General features: G+C 36.3%; 1 protein-coding gene across 1 annotated transcript in view; it reads left to right on the forward strand.

Moving 5' to 3' along the window:
• Window positions 1-9,876, forward strand: part of LOC134528259 (uncharacterized) — a 72,409-nt gene extending 62,533 nt beyond the window's left edge. The window contains exon 4 of the mRNA XM_063361720.1: window positions 9,533-9,876. Coding sequence (XP_063217790.1) covers window positions 9,533-9,876 — 344 coding nt within the window. The remainder of the gene's footprint in view (window positions 1-9,532) is intronic.
• Window positions 9,877-16,015: the final 6,139 nt, after the last annotated feature.

Raw genomic sequence — 16,015 nt, forward strand, 5'->3', positions numbered from 1 at the left:
ATTGCATCATGCACATAACTCCTCGCATTATTCACAGAAAAAAAAAAAACATTTCTGTTCTTTAGCAAAAAGATTCTTTGTAAACAAGTTCCCAAGCAATAGTTTGTAATACATCAAGAAATATATTGTAACTTTGTACAACATATGGTTATGATAATTTTTGCATATACGAAATACATTTTCGAGATTATACTGAATATTGCTTACGAAAATCGGCGCATAATTTTATATTTAATTGTTGTTTCATTTAAGTAAGTATATATTTTTAAACCACAGAAAATAAAATAGAATATTTTTCAATTTAACTTTACTTTGTTTTATTATGCTTATAATGTGCGCGGTTAGTACTGGAAAGCTATTCAGGGAACGGTTTACAAATAACTGTAACTACTGGAGGTACTGGGACAACACAAAGCATAAATGCCCGGGTAAGAATCCGAACCCAGTTTTGTTGCGAACACTACTTTTTTTTTTTTTGAGATACAGTTGATTTCCGGCAAAATCGGTAATTTTACATGAATATTTCAATTCCATTAAAAAAATTACAGTTAACGATGATAATAACCATGCTCGAAAATATGGTTCATTTATAATACTTAAAATGTCAAAATTCCCACATTTTTAACAATATTGATAGGCTATGAAAAATTAAATTATTTGTTATAATATTACCCTCCTCCAGGGGCGTAGCCAGGGGGGGGGGTTAGAGGTTCAACCCCCCCCCCCCCCTTAGCACCAAATCTTTAATTAATTTCTTATTCATCACTCAAACAAATTTCATATTATAATTAATAACATTTTTACCATTACAATATTTAAATTTAAGAACTGAAAACTGCTAAAATAGCACTATTTTACACCTTAAAATCCAAATTCCGCTTTAATACGGGGTAGGGGGGGGGGGGGTTATGCTTCTTAACACCCCCCGTACACAAATCCTGGCTACGCCACTGCCCTCCTCAGGTAATATTTGTGAGAAAATCAGATTGACAAGTTACCCGACAGAGACTATAGAAACTGTGAATACTTGGAACGTAATTTGCCACTAATTGAAATGATATAAAACGACATATCGTTTTTTACCAGCAGAGTTTTAATACGACACGGCAAATTCTTTATGAAGAACTTGAAATGCTTGTCAGAGCTCGCTTACACATGTGCATGGGAAAGTGTGCTCACTATATTGTTCACTTTTTTTCCTTCTTCCATATTTGCCTTTTCATGTGGTCGCTGAGAAAATGACAGGTGCGTTGAGGGTTACGCTACTTTCACGTCGCTAATGTGACTTTAAGTACGTATTGATGTTATAACTTCAACCGCTCATTATCCTCGATGAAATGTCCCGCCCACCTCCCCCTAACCCCCCTCACTTTATCCTCTTAACCCATTCTCTACACTCCCAGTTACACACACACACGCACATACATACATACAAATGGACTCGACAATCACTGCTCTCTACCAACTCTGTTTTGTCATGCCAATCCCCGCTATGATAAAACTTTCTTCATAAAAACGTCCCTTACAATTTTTCGAGAAATTCAACCTCTAAAAAAATTTCATAATAAATTTTCTTTTCATTAATTAGCCTTTAGCATTGAATTTTTAACCATGAAAGTTTTAATGCTAAATGTATTTATTCCTTCCTGTTGGTGGTTCACCGATTTTTTTATCTTTGACAGGTAATAATGCAATAAATTTGCTACGAATATTTTACTGATTCCATAAAAACTCACACGAGTTAAAAGTTAACAAGTTGATCAACGTATCATGTAATGAATAACATGTAATGAATTTGATTAGTACAGAGCAGTATCACTTAGTGTACTATCATGGCTGTAAACAGGCGCACAATTATTCGTAACTATCATCATTTGCGGGCCTTTTTTTTGCAACCATGATATCACACTAAGTGAATATTTGTGGCAGAATAACAAATGCAAGGGAGGTATCTAGTCAATTTTAGAAATAGCTCTTAGAAAAAAGTAATTACAGAAAAACTAAAAAATCAACATAGCTTGTGAGCACGAGCCTTAAGTTAAATATAATCGAGGTCAGGACGGCTACAGAAATAAAATCCACAAAAAAAAGTTTGTTAGGTTATGTAAGCGGCATTTAAAATACTCTTAAATCGTAAAATACAATGATTTTGTCTCAAAATGTGGGTTTTAATTTTGACTATGAAGATGGCACGAGCAAGGGGCGAACTTCGGATATGTTCGGATATTTTTGGACATCTCTGACTTTGTGAATCTTGGGCTAGTCCTCGTTAATCCATCACTCATGGGATATGCATCCTATGGTAAGTTTTTGCCCCTTGCGGCCTTGACAAGTTCCGAGTATATTTAGGAACACGCCCCTACATTCGCGTGACGCGCCGCCGAAAGTGGCCCCCTCTTCCCTAGGGAAAACACCCCCCTCACCCTCTTCACTGAAAGGACTGGCGATCGGGAAGGGGAAGATAATAAAAAGATACCACTTTTTTGTTTATACACCAACAATCGCCCCCAGGAGCCGGTCTTTTATGCACTATAACTTACATATACGAGAGAGACTATCGTTCCTAGTTCTTATTCGTTCTAATGACTAAATTCTACATAGGGGTAAGTCAGGGAGTGGGTGTTAATGGTATTTGTCATGTAAATAAATTAAGTCATATGATAGTACAGTAATTTTATTTTATAGTTGAATGATAAAAGTTTGCCACATAACTTATCCCCCCCCCCCCTCTCCGCCCAAAAAACTATGGCATGTATAATTTTATTTTGAATTGTTATTAATGTTAGGATTGTTTAGGATTACGTCGAGGTATCTAGTAATTTGGTGCAAGGTGTGGAATTCGAAACTCTTGAAAAATATATTTAACTCAAAACTACCTTACACTTAATAGGTACATTAATTTTTTGTTTCAGAGAGGATATCAATTTGAATATCAACTCTTCTCGGCTTTAATTGGAGTTCTGCGACATTCTGTGTATACATATGTACTTAGTATACAATATGTTTAAGTAACCGTTCACCTGACTCCGCAGTCATCAATCAACTGGCGCTGGCGGTGCTTTTGAGCTATGGGTAAAGAAACGTTTTCATATATTTTATCTACTGGTATTTTGATGTCAGTATATTGTAGAAGGATGCCTACCAATGCATGGCATTAGCAGGAAAAAAGTTTTTTTTCCTGTATTTTTTCAAAAGATTACTTTGGAAACCAGTTGAACAAAAATAGTTTGTAATACTACAAGATATTGTAACTCTGTACAACAAATTGCTGTGGTTATTTTTTTCATGTATGAAATACGTTTTTAATATAAAACTGAGCATAATTTTATATTTTATTGGTGTGTCATTTAAGCATAATTATTTTAAACAGTAGAACATATAATTGAATATTAAATAGTTGGACTTTATTTGGTCTTACTATGTTTATTAATATGCGCAGTTAATACTGGAAAGTTATTCAGGAAACGATTTACAAATATCTTTAACTATTGGAGGAATTGGGACAACACAAAGCATAAATGCCCGGGTAAGAAAAAGAACACAGTATAACTGCGAACACTATTTTGCAGTGGTACAGTTGTTTTCATGTAAATATACAAACGTTAAAATATCTGTAATTTTACATAAATATTTCTGTTCGATTCACAAAAAAAAAAAAAATACAGCGCACTGTTGTTTTCAACACTTGAACTGGTTTACCACTTTTCTTCGTCATATCCACCTGGAACGCTGTCGAGGAACGTGCGTGCTGGACGACGTTGTTTACTGTTCTCTCTCTCTATCTCCCTCTCTCTGATGTTTATCGGCGTAACCCTCGTAAATAAGCCCTGGAGGTTATCGGCGTCGCGGCGTTAGCTTGCACTAGCCTGGACTTCGCGAACCGTTTCCAACGCCAGAATTAAGAACCCGCTGTAACAGACTGGAGTTCAAGGCGTGTGGTGCAGTTCAGCTGATTTATCTTTATTAAACTAACAGAAATTGCAAACAATTTCATTGTAGTCAGTGTTAAATTTTTTCCCCCTAAGAATTGTTAAGTATAAAATTAGAAGAGCAAAACATTTGCCTCGCTGATATAATAATAATAATAATGAAACATTAATAATGAAGTGAATTTAAACACACCGCTGGCATATTAAGTATTTTATGTATATGTTACACACATTATTAGGGTATCTCTTTTGATTTAAGGCCTAGTCTTAGCCATATTGACTTAACGCATTTTCATTTCATAATTTCTTAAAAATAATTCTTGCGGGTATAAGCATTCCATGTACATTCCATATACATTTCATCTTATATTTTAATTGGACTGTGGCTTGATGGTCTCTGTCATTTTCTGTCTCCTCAAAGCTGAGTAAATGCTCAATACTTAACTTATAAAGTCTCCATTTTTTAATTTTGTTCATAACCATTTGGAACGAGAAAAAAATAAATAAATAAAAAATACAATATGGCAAGTAAGGCTAAACCTAAAGCTTAGTTTCCCGATGTCTTCAACACCACATGCATACGCTGTTCAATTTGTCTGAGATAGTTTTAAAAGAAAAGTAATACATTTCATTTAAGCTATTGGGTTTATACCTGGCCTAAAAAATTTGGTTGTATAAATAATTGTTAAGGTTTACTCAAATCACATTCACAAAATTCATTTATGATAAATTTGGCAAAAAACACAATTGCGGCCTATAAATTTTATCTTACAATTAATAGGCTACTTGTAAGTGTTGTTTTCGAGATGTAAAAGTCACGAAAGTATTCATAATTATGAGAAATGTCGTGAAATTTTACAGCTATTATAGGACAAAAAATTAAATTAAAATTTTATTTTTTTAAAATTTTAGTCTATCCAACGAAAAAAGCGGGATTTTATTAGTTTTTTTTTTAAATATAAGTTTATTTTTCGACAGCTTTTCTTAAGAGCACACAGTTAAGGGCTGTAAGAGCTTGTCTAGTCAGAGGTGTAGGTACTTGTGTTGGTGAGGCGGGATGATAAGTGCGATGCTACCAGGTGCTTCTAGCGCGGTATCGCCTTTAACCGCAAGGCTGTTTGTCTTCTCATCTACGATATTCGAACGGAAACCATTAACTTCATATGTCGGAGAAATGTCGTGTAATGCAATGTTTTCAAGAACCTTCATCTGGGTTTTTCCATGTTTGAATATTATTATGAAAACACGCGTTTTAACCAAATACAAGGGGTACGTAGACGGACACCAGTCTGGTAACAGGAGTAGTGTTCAAATCGCGCGGTTTCTTCTGGAGCTCTGGCCGGTTAGGAAAGGGTTGAGGGGGAAGACAATGCAGTCACCAGTGGGACGGAGCGCCGCGGGTGGCCTAGCCGCGGAGTAGCCAGGGGTTCCGGGGCAGTGCCACCCGGTGCGCGGGGACTGGGCGCAACCACCCATCGCTCGCTTCGTCGCGAAGAGCCCTGGTTTACGAGGACAACCGGCCCCGGAGGCCGAGATATATGAGTGGCCCGCAAGCGTCGAGGCAGGGTTTATTGACCCCGCGCGGGCCTCTAAATCGCGGCGGCATGTCAACCGCGAGGGGGGGGGGGGGAGAAAGGGGAAGGGGACAGTGACGGAGGACGATGAATCTCCTCTGAGGGTACGAGAGAACGAGCTTGCAGAGGGACCAATGTTTTTGAATTACTATTGCAAGGCCGAGTAAACATTTTAGCACTCGGTATACGACATTTGGCAGGAGTGAATTCCTATAACTACGGTACTGCCATCTGTGGCGGATGGCGCGAAAAAAAGTTCACAAAGCCAAAGGAAAAATTTACAATATTAACGTTTTTAATGAACTTTAACAAAATGGGCAGTATTTCAATAACATACCTTGTCGAAAATCAGGTCCAAAGCTGGAGTTTTTGTAATTTTTTCATGCTTTTTTCGATTTTATCGCAGCCGTTTCATTGCAGTTTAAAATTTTGGTCCACAAAAGGATTCATTCAAAAGTCGACGTAGCTGCTCCGGCAACGAATTTTACGTGTGATTTACGTCAAGAAATGTAGTTTAAAACAATTTTCTTTTCTTATATTTATCACGCTCGGCATTATTTGAAAGAATTCTACATTTAGTTTCGTGTACGAGTTTCGTATTATAAATACATATATTTGTAACACGAGAACACATGAACTTGTTTGTTACCGAGTTTGGATGTTACACATCTCTGGCGAGTGTCGAAAAACTCGCTCACATATTTATTTTTAAATGAAACTTCTTTACAGCCAATAATTCCATCAAAGCGCGGAGAAAAAAATAAGCACAATGAAACAAAGCGTAACGGTTAGGATGAAAGAGGCGTAACTGTGCTTTTTTTTGCACCATGTTTTGTTCAACGTGCAATTTTTGGTGATACCGGGAAATAGGGTGTGGTGAGCTCTTCTTGCTGCGGATGCATCAATTGCATGTTACACACATTTTTTTTTCTGAAACTAGAAACCTACTATACTTTTCAGGCCTATTCAGATTGCCCCATAACTTGAAAGTCAAGCCGATATCAGTTAATAGGCCAATTAATCACGGTTTTGAACAAAAAAAAACTCAAATTCAAATTGAAGTTGTAGAGTTACAGGTTATTTTTCAAACTTTTTAAATTTATATCCTGCACCAAATTATATAAATATTTTTAACGGAACAAGATTCATTCAATCATCACAGTAAACTTGATGTATAGATTAATGTTAGGTTCCAACATACGTTTTCGTATTTGGCCTTCAAATACTGCGTCGCTGTATAATGGCAAAGATAATTACAGAAAGAATAGATTAAGAACTAAGATGATGTCCATTTGCGAGACATAAATTATAGCACAGATGATATGTATAAGATAGCATATTTCTAACGCACGTGAGCACCACGTGACGGCGTCACACTATATCTAACAATTTGATCTACGCAAGCCATGAAAGCACTCAATTTGGTCGTGTTCTTGCGGGGTTAGTATGGAAATACTGCTATAGGCCGATATTACGAAAACATAATTTTTTAAAACAAAATCAAACATATGCCCATATAGCATAATGTAGCTCTAATAGAAAAAAAATGTTTTGACATCGGTACAGTATTTTTCGAGTTAACTTCTTAAAAACTCTTACAAACTCAAATCATATTTAATAATAAGTATAAGTTAAGCTGGCAGTACAGCATAAAAACATGACATTTTTTTAAAATTCATTTATGTAGTTATACCTATTGTAAGAAAAATCCTAGGTAGGCAACATGTCTTTAATAATATTTGTGTCTTAAGTTAAAGAAATAGTTTATGCCCCACAGTAAACTAAAGGACATTAAACTATAATATCATGTGTTTTTAATTTTCTAATTTTTTTTTAATCGGAGAATGATATCCCGGGAAATTAAGGTCTGACTAACGCCCTTCGTCGAAGATAAATCTTAGTAGCGTTCTTGTCTCCTCGTAGAACATTTTTATTAGAACCCTGCTCTGTGGGTGAATAACGTTTTGACTTTTGCATGTCGAAAGATTGGAGTTGAAATTTATAATTTTCAGGCCACTAATATATCGTGAGGTTATCGGAAAGAGTTGGTGAGTCCAGATTATGAAATATGATGTTTTGCAATAACCAAGGAGCAGAGAACGGTTTGTGTATCCAAAATAAGTCAGCAATTGCAAAGCATATTTCTAATGGATGTTTATGAACGTTAAAACATTTTTGCAAGTACAATTACTGTCCTATTGTTGATAGTGAAACGTTTGTGCCTTTATTTTTTGTGTACTAGCTAAGTCATCACACTCACGGGTCAAAAAATCTGATGTTCAGTGATCCCAAGTACTGACTTCACTTCAATTAGTAAAACCACATCGGTAACCAATCGACTCGAATGACGCTACAATCTTGGAATTATAAACGCTCGAAGCCTTATTGTACGTAAGGCAAACATCTGGTGGATTTTTAAAAGATAATAAATCAATTTTTCATCCATTATACATATATATATATATAAATAAATCAAACTGCAGCTAACAGTGTAGATTTATAATTATTTTACAGCTGAAGAAACCACACGGAGACTTGTTTAAGTCAGTATTCGTGTCCTACATAGTTAAATTACCTCATCTGACGAAGTTACCCATGTGAAATAATCCGTTTCCTATTTACCCTTGACCTATTAATACCAGACTATAACCATGCAAATCAAAATAAATCACAGTTTAAGAAAGTACCAATGGGTTGCGCGTATCATTATGCCACATTTGTTCAAACAGTGTGTGTAAAAAACTTCATTTGATTGTCAGTATTCGTAAACGAAGATCGCGTGTTTTTTTTTCAAGTGACATTTGGGAAATTTGTACCACTGGTACATACTTATTTTGTAAACTGTCAAGTTTGGGACACGTTTCATGAAAACAGACTTTAAGATATAATCCATTGATTTTCATGCTAAAAATTTGTAGGTAAATATAATTGCCAAGGGGCAAAAGAAAAATAAACTTAAGGCTCTGTGTCCCACGCCATTGTCCAGTCATTACTATTATTTTAGGCTATGCTTCACCCCCACGTTGTGTTATCCCATTTGCATGCTATAATTTTTCATACGGGACAATTTTTTTTCAAATGTTCCGTTATACCCGGGTTGTCCATAAAAGAATGCCCCAGTTTCAATGGTATATTATAACAGTTTAATTTAGACTATAAACAAATTGAAGGTAAACTAACATAGTTTTTCTTACAAATGTCTAATATATGCACCTTTAGTTGTACGGCACACATCCGGAGCAATGGAAGCAATACCCTCTTCAGTTCTGTCTCGGCTCTGGCAAATCATTAGGAAGCGGCGGAACGTAAACACGATCTTTTACAAAGCCCCAAAAGAAAAAAAAAATCGCATGGCGTTTTGCCAGATGAACGTGGAGGCCAGCGAAAAAGAGCTCTGTCGTCTCGACCATTACGACCAATCCAACGGTCAGGAACTTCAACGTTCAACCACTCTCGTACAAAGAGATACAATGTGGAAGGCTGAAATTACATATATACACTCTTAGCAAATCGCAGAACACAAGACGCTTTACGCTCGAGTCACCATTTCGCGTAGTTGGCGCCGCAAGCGAGAAAACCACAAAGCAGATCTCGCGCACATGCGCTCATCTAAAACTGTTTTGATTTACTCTTGAATTGTGACCTAGAACCAAAACTCTACCAAAGCTTACAGTCGATACTATTAAAATGTATAGCTGGGACATTCTTTAATGGCCATACTGTATAAGCATCGACATTTGGGTTCTGTATTGTTATCTTTCATTTGTTAATAGTCAAACGAATATGTATAAATTTAGCTAATTGTGTCTCGGTCACTAACTAGAAGCTGGATAATATAAATTTAATTTAGTGAACATCTGTTTGGAAATATTGGTGAGCAGCAAATGCAAGGGAGATGTCGTGTTAAAACTTTATAAATAGTCCTTGAACAGTAGGAACGACGAGGAAATGAAAAAAAAAAAATCAGCATGGCTTGTGAGAGCGAGGGTTAGCGCTTGTGTGAGAATCTGAAGACCGCTGGCCGGCCAGTCTGCGATATGACGTGGGCTGCTTCGCCACTCCGCGAACCTCTCTGCGCCACTCCGCGGGTGGACGAGACGGTAGCGGAGACGGTAGCGCAGACGGTAGCGCAGACGGTAGCGCAGACGGTAGCGCAGACGGTAGCGCAGACGGTAGCGGAGACGGTAGCGGAGACGGTAGCGCAGACGGTAGCGCAGACGGTAGCGGAGACGGTAGCGGAGACGGTAGCGCAGACGGTAGCGCAGACGGTAGCGGAGACGGTAGCGGAGACGGTAGCGGATGGTGTCGCCTCCACCACACGTGCCTCGGGAGACACAGGGGCGGGGCTGTCGCCGCGCCGAGACGTCACGTGACCTGCCGACCCTCGTTACCGCGCTCCCCCCCCCCTCGCACCCCCTGCCCCCACCAACACCTACGGTCGACGCCTTCCCCATTCGTGTGCCCATAGCGCAAAACTACCTTCACCATTAGTAGGGGCATGAAAATTTCGCGAGAAGATCTCGAGACTAGATGAAAGTTTAAAAAAAAAAAAAAAAAAAAAAAAAAAAAAAAAAAAAAAACTGTAGCATCGTCTGTGTTTCGTGATTGGGTGGGTTTCTCCCAGGTACATGTATCGAGTGTAACAACACCAATCACAGTGATTCAGTGCGGAAGCAAACGCGTCCTGAGTGGCTCGGTCAAAAAAAAAAAGGCAACGATTTCTCTCGCAGACGGCTGCCGATTACAAGGAAGAAACCACAGGTGCGGGTAGGTATGTATACCTTGTTGCAGTCTAGCATGCATTCAGAGCTTTTCGCGAAAAATGCCTGCCCGTAATCATTGGTCATCTGGTTGTTTACTTGGATGATAAACTGAACCAAGTATTATTAGATGTCTTATTTATCATTTCAGAATTCAAATTTCGAGTTAAAATGCTTACAATTTTTTTCATACAACGAGAAGATCCAGTAGATCTTAATTTTATTTATTTATTTTTTGGTTTATTTACTTAAAATAATTAATAATTAATTTGTTCGGGTGAAAAGGAAATAAAATTGACGCTTTATTTTTATAAATAATATTTTTTCCCTTTAGTACCGTTATAAGTAGAGACCGGAAAAATTCGCGAATTCATTTCGTGATAGGTTAAAATACAAATAGTTATACCTCAGTGCTGCCTCTGCCATTGGCTCACAACTCATCTGGATGACTCTGTGCTAATGAGAAACACCCGACCAAAGCTTTATCGAATCACAGTCTGCTACGTTGGGACGTCTCACAAGACGGCAGCCAATGAGTGGGTGGCATTTGACCGAGTGTACGTAGAACTATGGAGTTCATCCTAGAGGTCATTGAACCCGCGAATTTTTCCTGTCCCTAGTTATAAGACGTAGATACGTCGAGGATAACAGGGCTGAGAGTTCACATCGACGAAAGAGAACTTGACGGGTAGTCAATTATTGCATGTTTCTAATTTGTTACAGTAGTTCAACATTATTTTATTTTATAGGTTATTACGCGTTTAGCTGAGTTTTGATTTTATAACTTATGATTTTCAATTTAAGGTGTGATTTTATACCTTATTATCCAAGTTTTTTTTTCAGTTATGCCGAATGTTTCCAGAAGTTGTGATATTCTAAGTTATAATGTTTCTTTGTAAGTTGTAACTTACTGAGATATATATTTGTCTATATAAGTTGTGATTTCTCAAGTTAAATGTTTATATTTGAGTTTATTATTATAAGTTGTGATTTTCGAAGTTATATTGTTTCTGTACAATTTGTGATTTTATAAATTATGTTTCCGAGTTGTTATATTCTAAATTATATAGTTATATAATTATAAGAGGTGATTTCATTAATTAAAATTATCATTACTTGCGTGTTGTTATAGTGCATTCCAGCACATCTAAACGCTGTAAAATTCTTCCAATGCATTTTTATTTTGTTCAAAAAGGCAATGAATTAATATGAGATTAATATGTTGTCAAGTGGAGTAGGTTTTTAGAAATGTTATATTTAAGTTCAATATTGTGCTGTTGTTGGACAGGAAATGACCATTAAAATTATATTTATATATGTCCATATTATCTGGAATGTATTTCTGTAAGTTACGATTGTTCTAGCGTGTGTCGAATATGGCCGGTGAATTCTAAATTATGAATATTCTAAGCTGTAGATTTCTAATTTGATTGTGGATACCAACGGCCACAAAAAATTGAATTAAACATAATAAAAAAATTATAAATGAACTAATCATCAAAATCCATAATAAAAAAGAAATCATAAATATAAAAAATTAGAACTTAAACATTATGGATTATATTGTCACTTCACGCAGGAAGTATACCAGTTCAGTACCAAATTTCAGCAGACTGCTTTAAAACAACACAGTATATCTTTAATATATATGTTATTGTAAATAAATTTTCAATAAAGTAGTTAACTATGCGTTAAAAGTCCTCCAATTAAATGGGGTAACGTTTATTTATTTTATGAGTTGAGTGAGGTCTTCTACTAAACATTAGTTCAAAATATACACTAGCTAAAATTTAAAGTGTTGAAATTACAACCAAATAAAAATATTTAAAATAAATTTTCTGTGGGGAAAAAGTCATAAATTCACATTTAATGAGCTCCTGTTATAACATTAGTCGCATTCTGTATCGTAAACACGACTTTTACAGCCATCTGCTAACCGTAGACAACGCCTGCCACATAGGCAGTCGGAGTGACAAATGTGTAAATGTGGTTGCAGAGACTACCTTCGCCAGGGACTTGTCTACAAGAACTGGATTCTTTTTTCACAAGGATTTTCTCAATTAAAATGTCAAAACAAAACATCTTTTTAAAATTATTTTTATATATTCATCAATTAAGTTTTATACTTCTGGATGAAAACTAAAATTAAATAAAGGTGGCTTGCTAGCGACACATAGCACTAAGAGACTGTTCAAGCGCAAACGTTTAATAAAAACACCTGAATTGTAAAGCAGGCTCATGGAATTTTCCCCCCCGATATTTGGCACTATATATCTAGAACCCACTCGGAATACATTCTTGAGTATCTGTAGCACTTTATGTCTTGTAGAACTTATTCTAATTTACTTTGAATTGCTTTGTCTCTTCAATTTCTCTGTTAAGTAATTTTAAAAAACTAAAAGCAACTTTGTTCATCTTCTTCCAATTCTTGGGAAAGCATTATTAATAAAAAATGTGAGATACTCTTACAGCACTCACCAGTGATGTATAAACATCTGACCAGGGTAACGAGGAAACTCATGTGATCTCATGTTGTTCATGTTGCAATAAAACTTATACATAATCTGAAACTTGGACACAAAATTTAACGTAGTATTCTTCAAAATAATGCCGAGCGTGATATATAAACTAATAAAAAAATAGTCGCTTTTTAAATACCAAAATTTCTGGATGCGAACCACACACAAACTTTCTGCACCCGCCGCTAGAATTCGCTGCCTGCATCGTAAACGTTGCTTTTAACCATAACCACAGATGGAAATTAGCAGCACGAAACAAAAGGATATTCTAAACTAATAGAAACTTGTTGAAATTCACCAAAAAGTTAATACTATAAATTAACCGCACACGTTAGATGGTATTATTCTATGGCATTACTAAAATATTAGCCTGAAACATTTTAAAACACATATTATAACACTTAGTATATGTTAGTTTATTTGTTTTTGATTGTACGACTTTAATCAATCTAAAAAACTTCCTACAATAAAACCTTAAATGTTATTAAGCTGATTCAACATTATTATATAACTCTATTACGTTATTAACATAAATAAAAAAAATCAAATGACGAGATTTCAAACTCGTCCCTTGAGGTTACTAAGTGCGCTCGCTCCACCGCTGAGATAATAAGCTCCTGTAGAATTTAAAGGAGAATATGTACAATAATCATAGTAATTCCAGCTTTCTTAGGTATTTTAAATCTTCTGTTGACGTTTTACTATGACTATTTTATTCTACTAAATATGTATATGCAAGGGTAGATTTACTATCATAAAGTTTCATGTGGCACACCAATACGTTTGGTATGTACCCCAATGTGACTATTTACGGTGTAACCCTTCTTCCTCCTTAATTGGAAGAGGGGTTGCGTCCCCGACTCACTCTGGGCGCGAAGGGAAAAAAAAATATTAAAACCAGGCATAAAAAGCTAAACAATATAAATTCCCCACACCACTGCCCAGGGGTCAGGCCAAAAACTTCAAAGGATATAATAGCAGAGTAACCATTAAACAAACAAGAGGCAAGACTTTGGACGTATGTTATTAAAAAATAGAAATTTGCAAAAATAGTATTTACTATACATAACCATACAAGCTTAGTTACAAAAGCTGACGTTAATAATGGCAGCATCTTATCCCCATTTGCGATACTAACAATAACCTTTAAAAAAATGTAAAAATATAAATACTGATAACAACAAGTATAAAAATATATAAGGGCGTGAGGCGTGGCCACTATAAAATATCAAAATTTACTGACTGCCCTAATACCAAAAATCAAACAAGACAATCAATACAAATATATAAAAATTCTACAATAATAATACTGAAGTACAAAAAATTTATTTAAATAAAGTTCTTAAACTCTCAATCAACGGTTTAGTCTTTCTTCAGATGTTCGTTGCTAAAGACTTGCCAAAAAACAAAGTTAATATCCTAGGCGTGCGCTGGCTTCCTGACCTTCCTCACCAACTCCAGAGTCTAATGCCACGCCGGGCCATAGGTACGAATTCACAAAGGCGTGAACGATGATCAAAAAAAAAAAAATTATCTTATTTTTAAGGGAAATGTAGCAAAAACTCTTCACGTAACATAACTATGTTACCACAGAAGTATTTATCATCTACTTCAAACAAAGTCTTACTTCTTTATTAACTTGCCAATGATTTCATAAAAACGTAGAATGGCCGCACCAACCAACATCAGGCTGCGCATGTAGTCCAATACCGATCGCATACTTTTAATAATACTGCACAAGCTGATTATATTAGCTAAAGCCAACTTTAAGTATGCAAATTCCGAAGACAAAGTCTCAAAAACAAATTGCAAAATGTTCGTTTCTTCCAAACTTATACTTTTATTACAACTACAGGCAAACGGGCGACCTTTTTAAAAAATCCCACACTGGAACAACGTGTGAAACAAATGGGCCTCTTCACCAAACAGGCTAATAAAAGTTCCGTCCAAATAAAATTTAGTATGGGAAAATACACAGTTCACAAGGTTTGCCAAAAACCAGTGCAGCACCACGCGGGTAAAAATCAAAATCGCGGCCTCTCTTTACCTTGATAACTTCTGTATCACAGGGCAATCCATTGCCCTGTCACCCAGCGTGGAGCCTCCATCCCAATACTCTTCGTCGCCCGTTGCCGTCCGGCACACCAGTCCGCACCGTCACATAGCTCTGTCCTCGACGGTCGCTGGGCACACACTCCTCGCGGCCCCAGCTGATTTTCCACTCCCGGCAAGCCGAATGTCTGACGTCATCAGCCAACCGCCGGGCGCTCGCCAAGTGGTATTTACGTGAAACACAACCGAAGTTCTTAAACTCATAATCGATAGCTACCAAACGGCGTATAACTAATTAACAGAAACAAATATAATTAAAAAAAATTTACAGATAAATTAACATTAATTAAAAAAGGCGTAAAAATACGTGAAATAAAAAACCATATAAATCTAGAGACCAGCAACAAAAATAAATTACAAGTAAAAATGTGGCCCTGCCGGCCACAACGGGGGTCCGACATCTTTGGAACTTATTTCCGTTCACCCTACCAAATGCCGTAACAGTAAGCTTAGATGTTTAGACATAAAAAAAATTATGTGCGCATGACCGTCACGCGCGTTAGAAGTGAATCTTCACAGATAAGAGGAATTAGGCAATTTTTTTTAGGGTACTCTCATGTTAGAAACACGCGTAATTATGCGTTGAAAAGAAACCTTTATTTACAAGTGTCTGCTAATGTCTTAAATGGAATGGAAGAATGAATTAATGGGTATTATGACATCTGAAACATGATACATTACCCTATTGGAAATGTCAACACAAACATGACCCAATTCTAATACTAACACTGAAACCATCTTCAGAGTTGGGAGTTGGAGAGTTGCAAGTCACGAGTTGCGAAAGTATGCAAAAGTATTGGAGAGTATACGAAGTGATGCGCTGCTGTTGCCATCTGTAACCGGCTGTAAAGATGTTTCAATTCAAAACTTTTTTTTTAAAATCCCGCTCCAATCGAGCAATATTCGTTACATATGTTATAAACTTACATTAACTCCGTTACATACTCACTTCCGTTACCCTGTGATTCTGATATAAACTGGCTGTAAAAAGATTTCAAAAATTAAAAAAAAGGGCGCAAGGCAACCACGCACGCGTTGATAGTGAAACTTAATCATTCAATAATATACTTCAGCGATAAAAAATAATCAATAATTTACTTCAGCAGTAAAACTGTGGGCAC

The sequence above is a fragment of the Bacillus rossius genome, chromosome 1 (genome assembly GCF_032445375.1).
Source record: "Bacillus rossius redtenbacheri isolate Brsri chromosome 1, Brsri_v3, whole genome shotgun sequence".
Lineage (NCBI taxonomy): Eukaryota > Metazoa > Arthropoda > Insecta > Phasmatodea > Bacillidae > Bacillus > Bacillus rossius.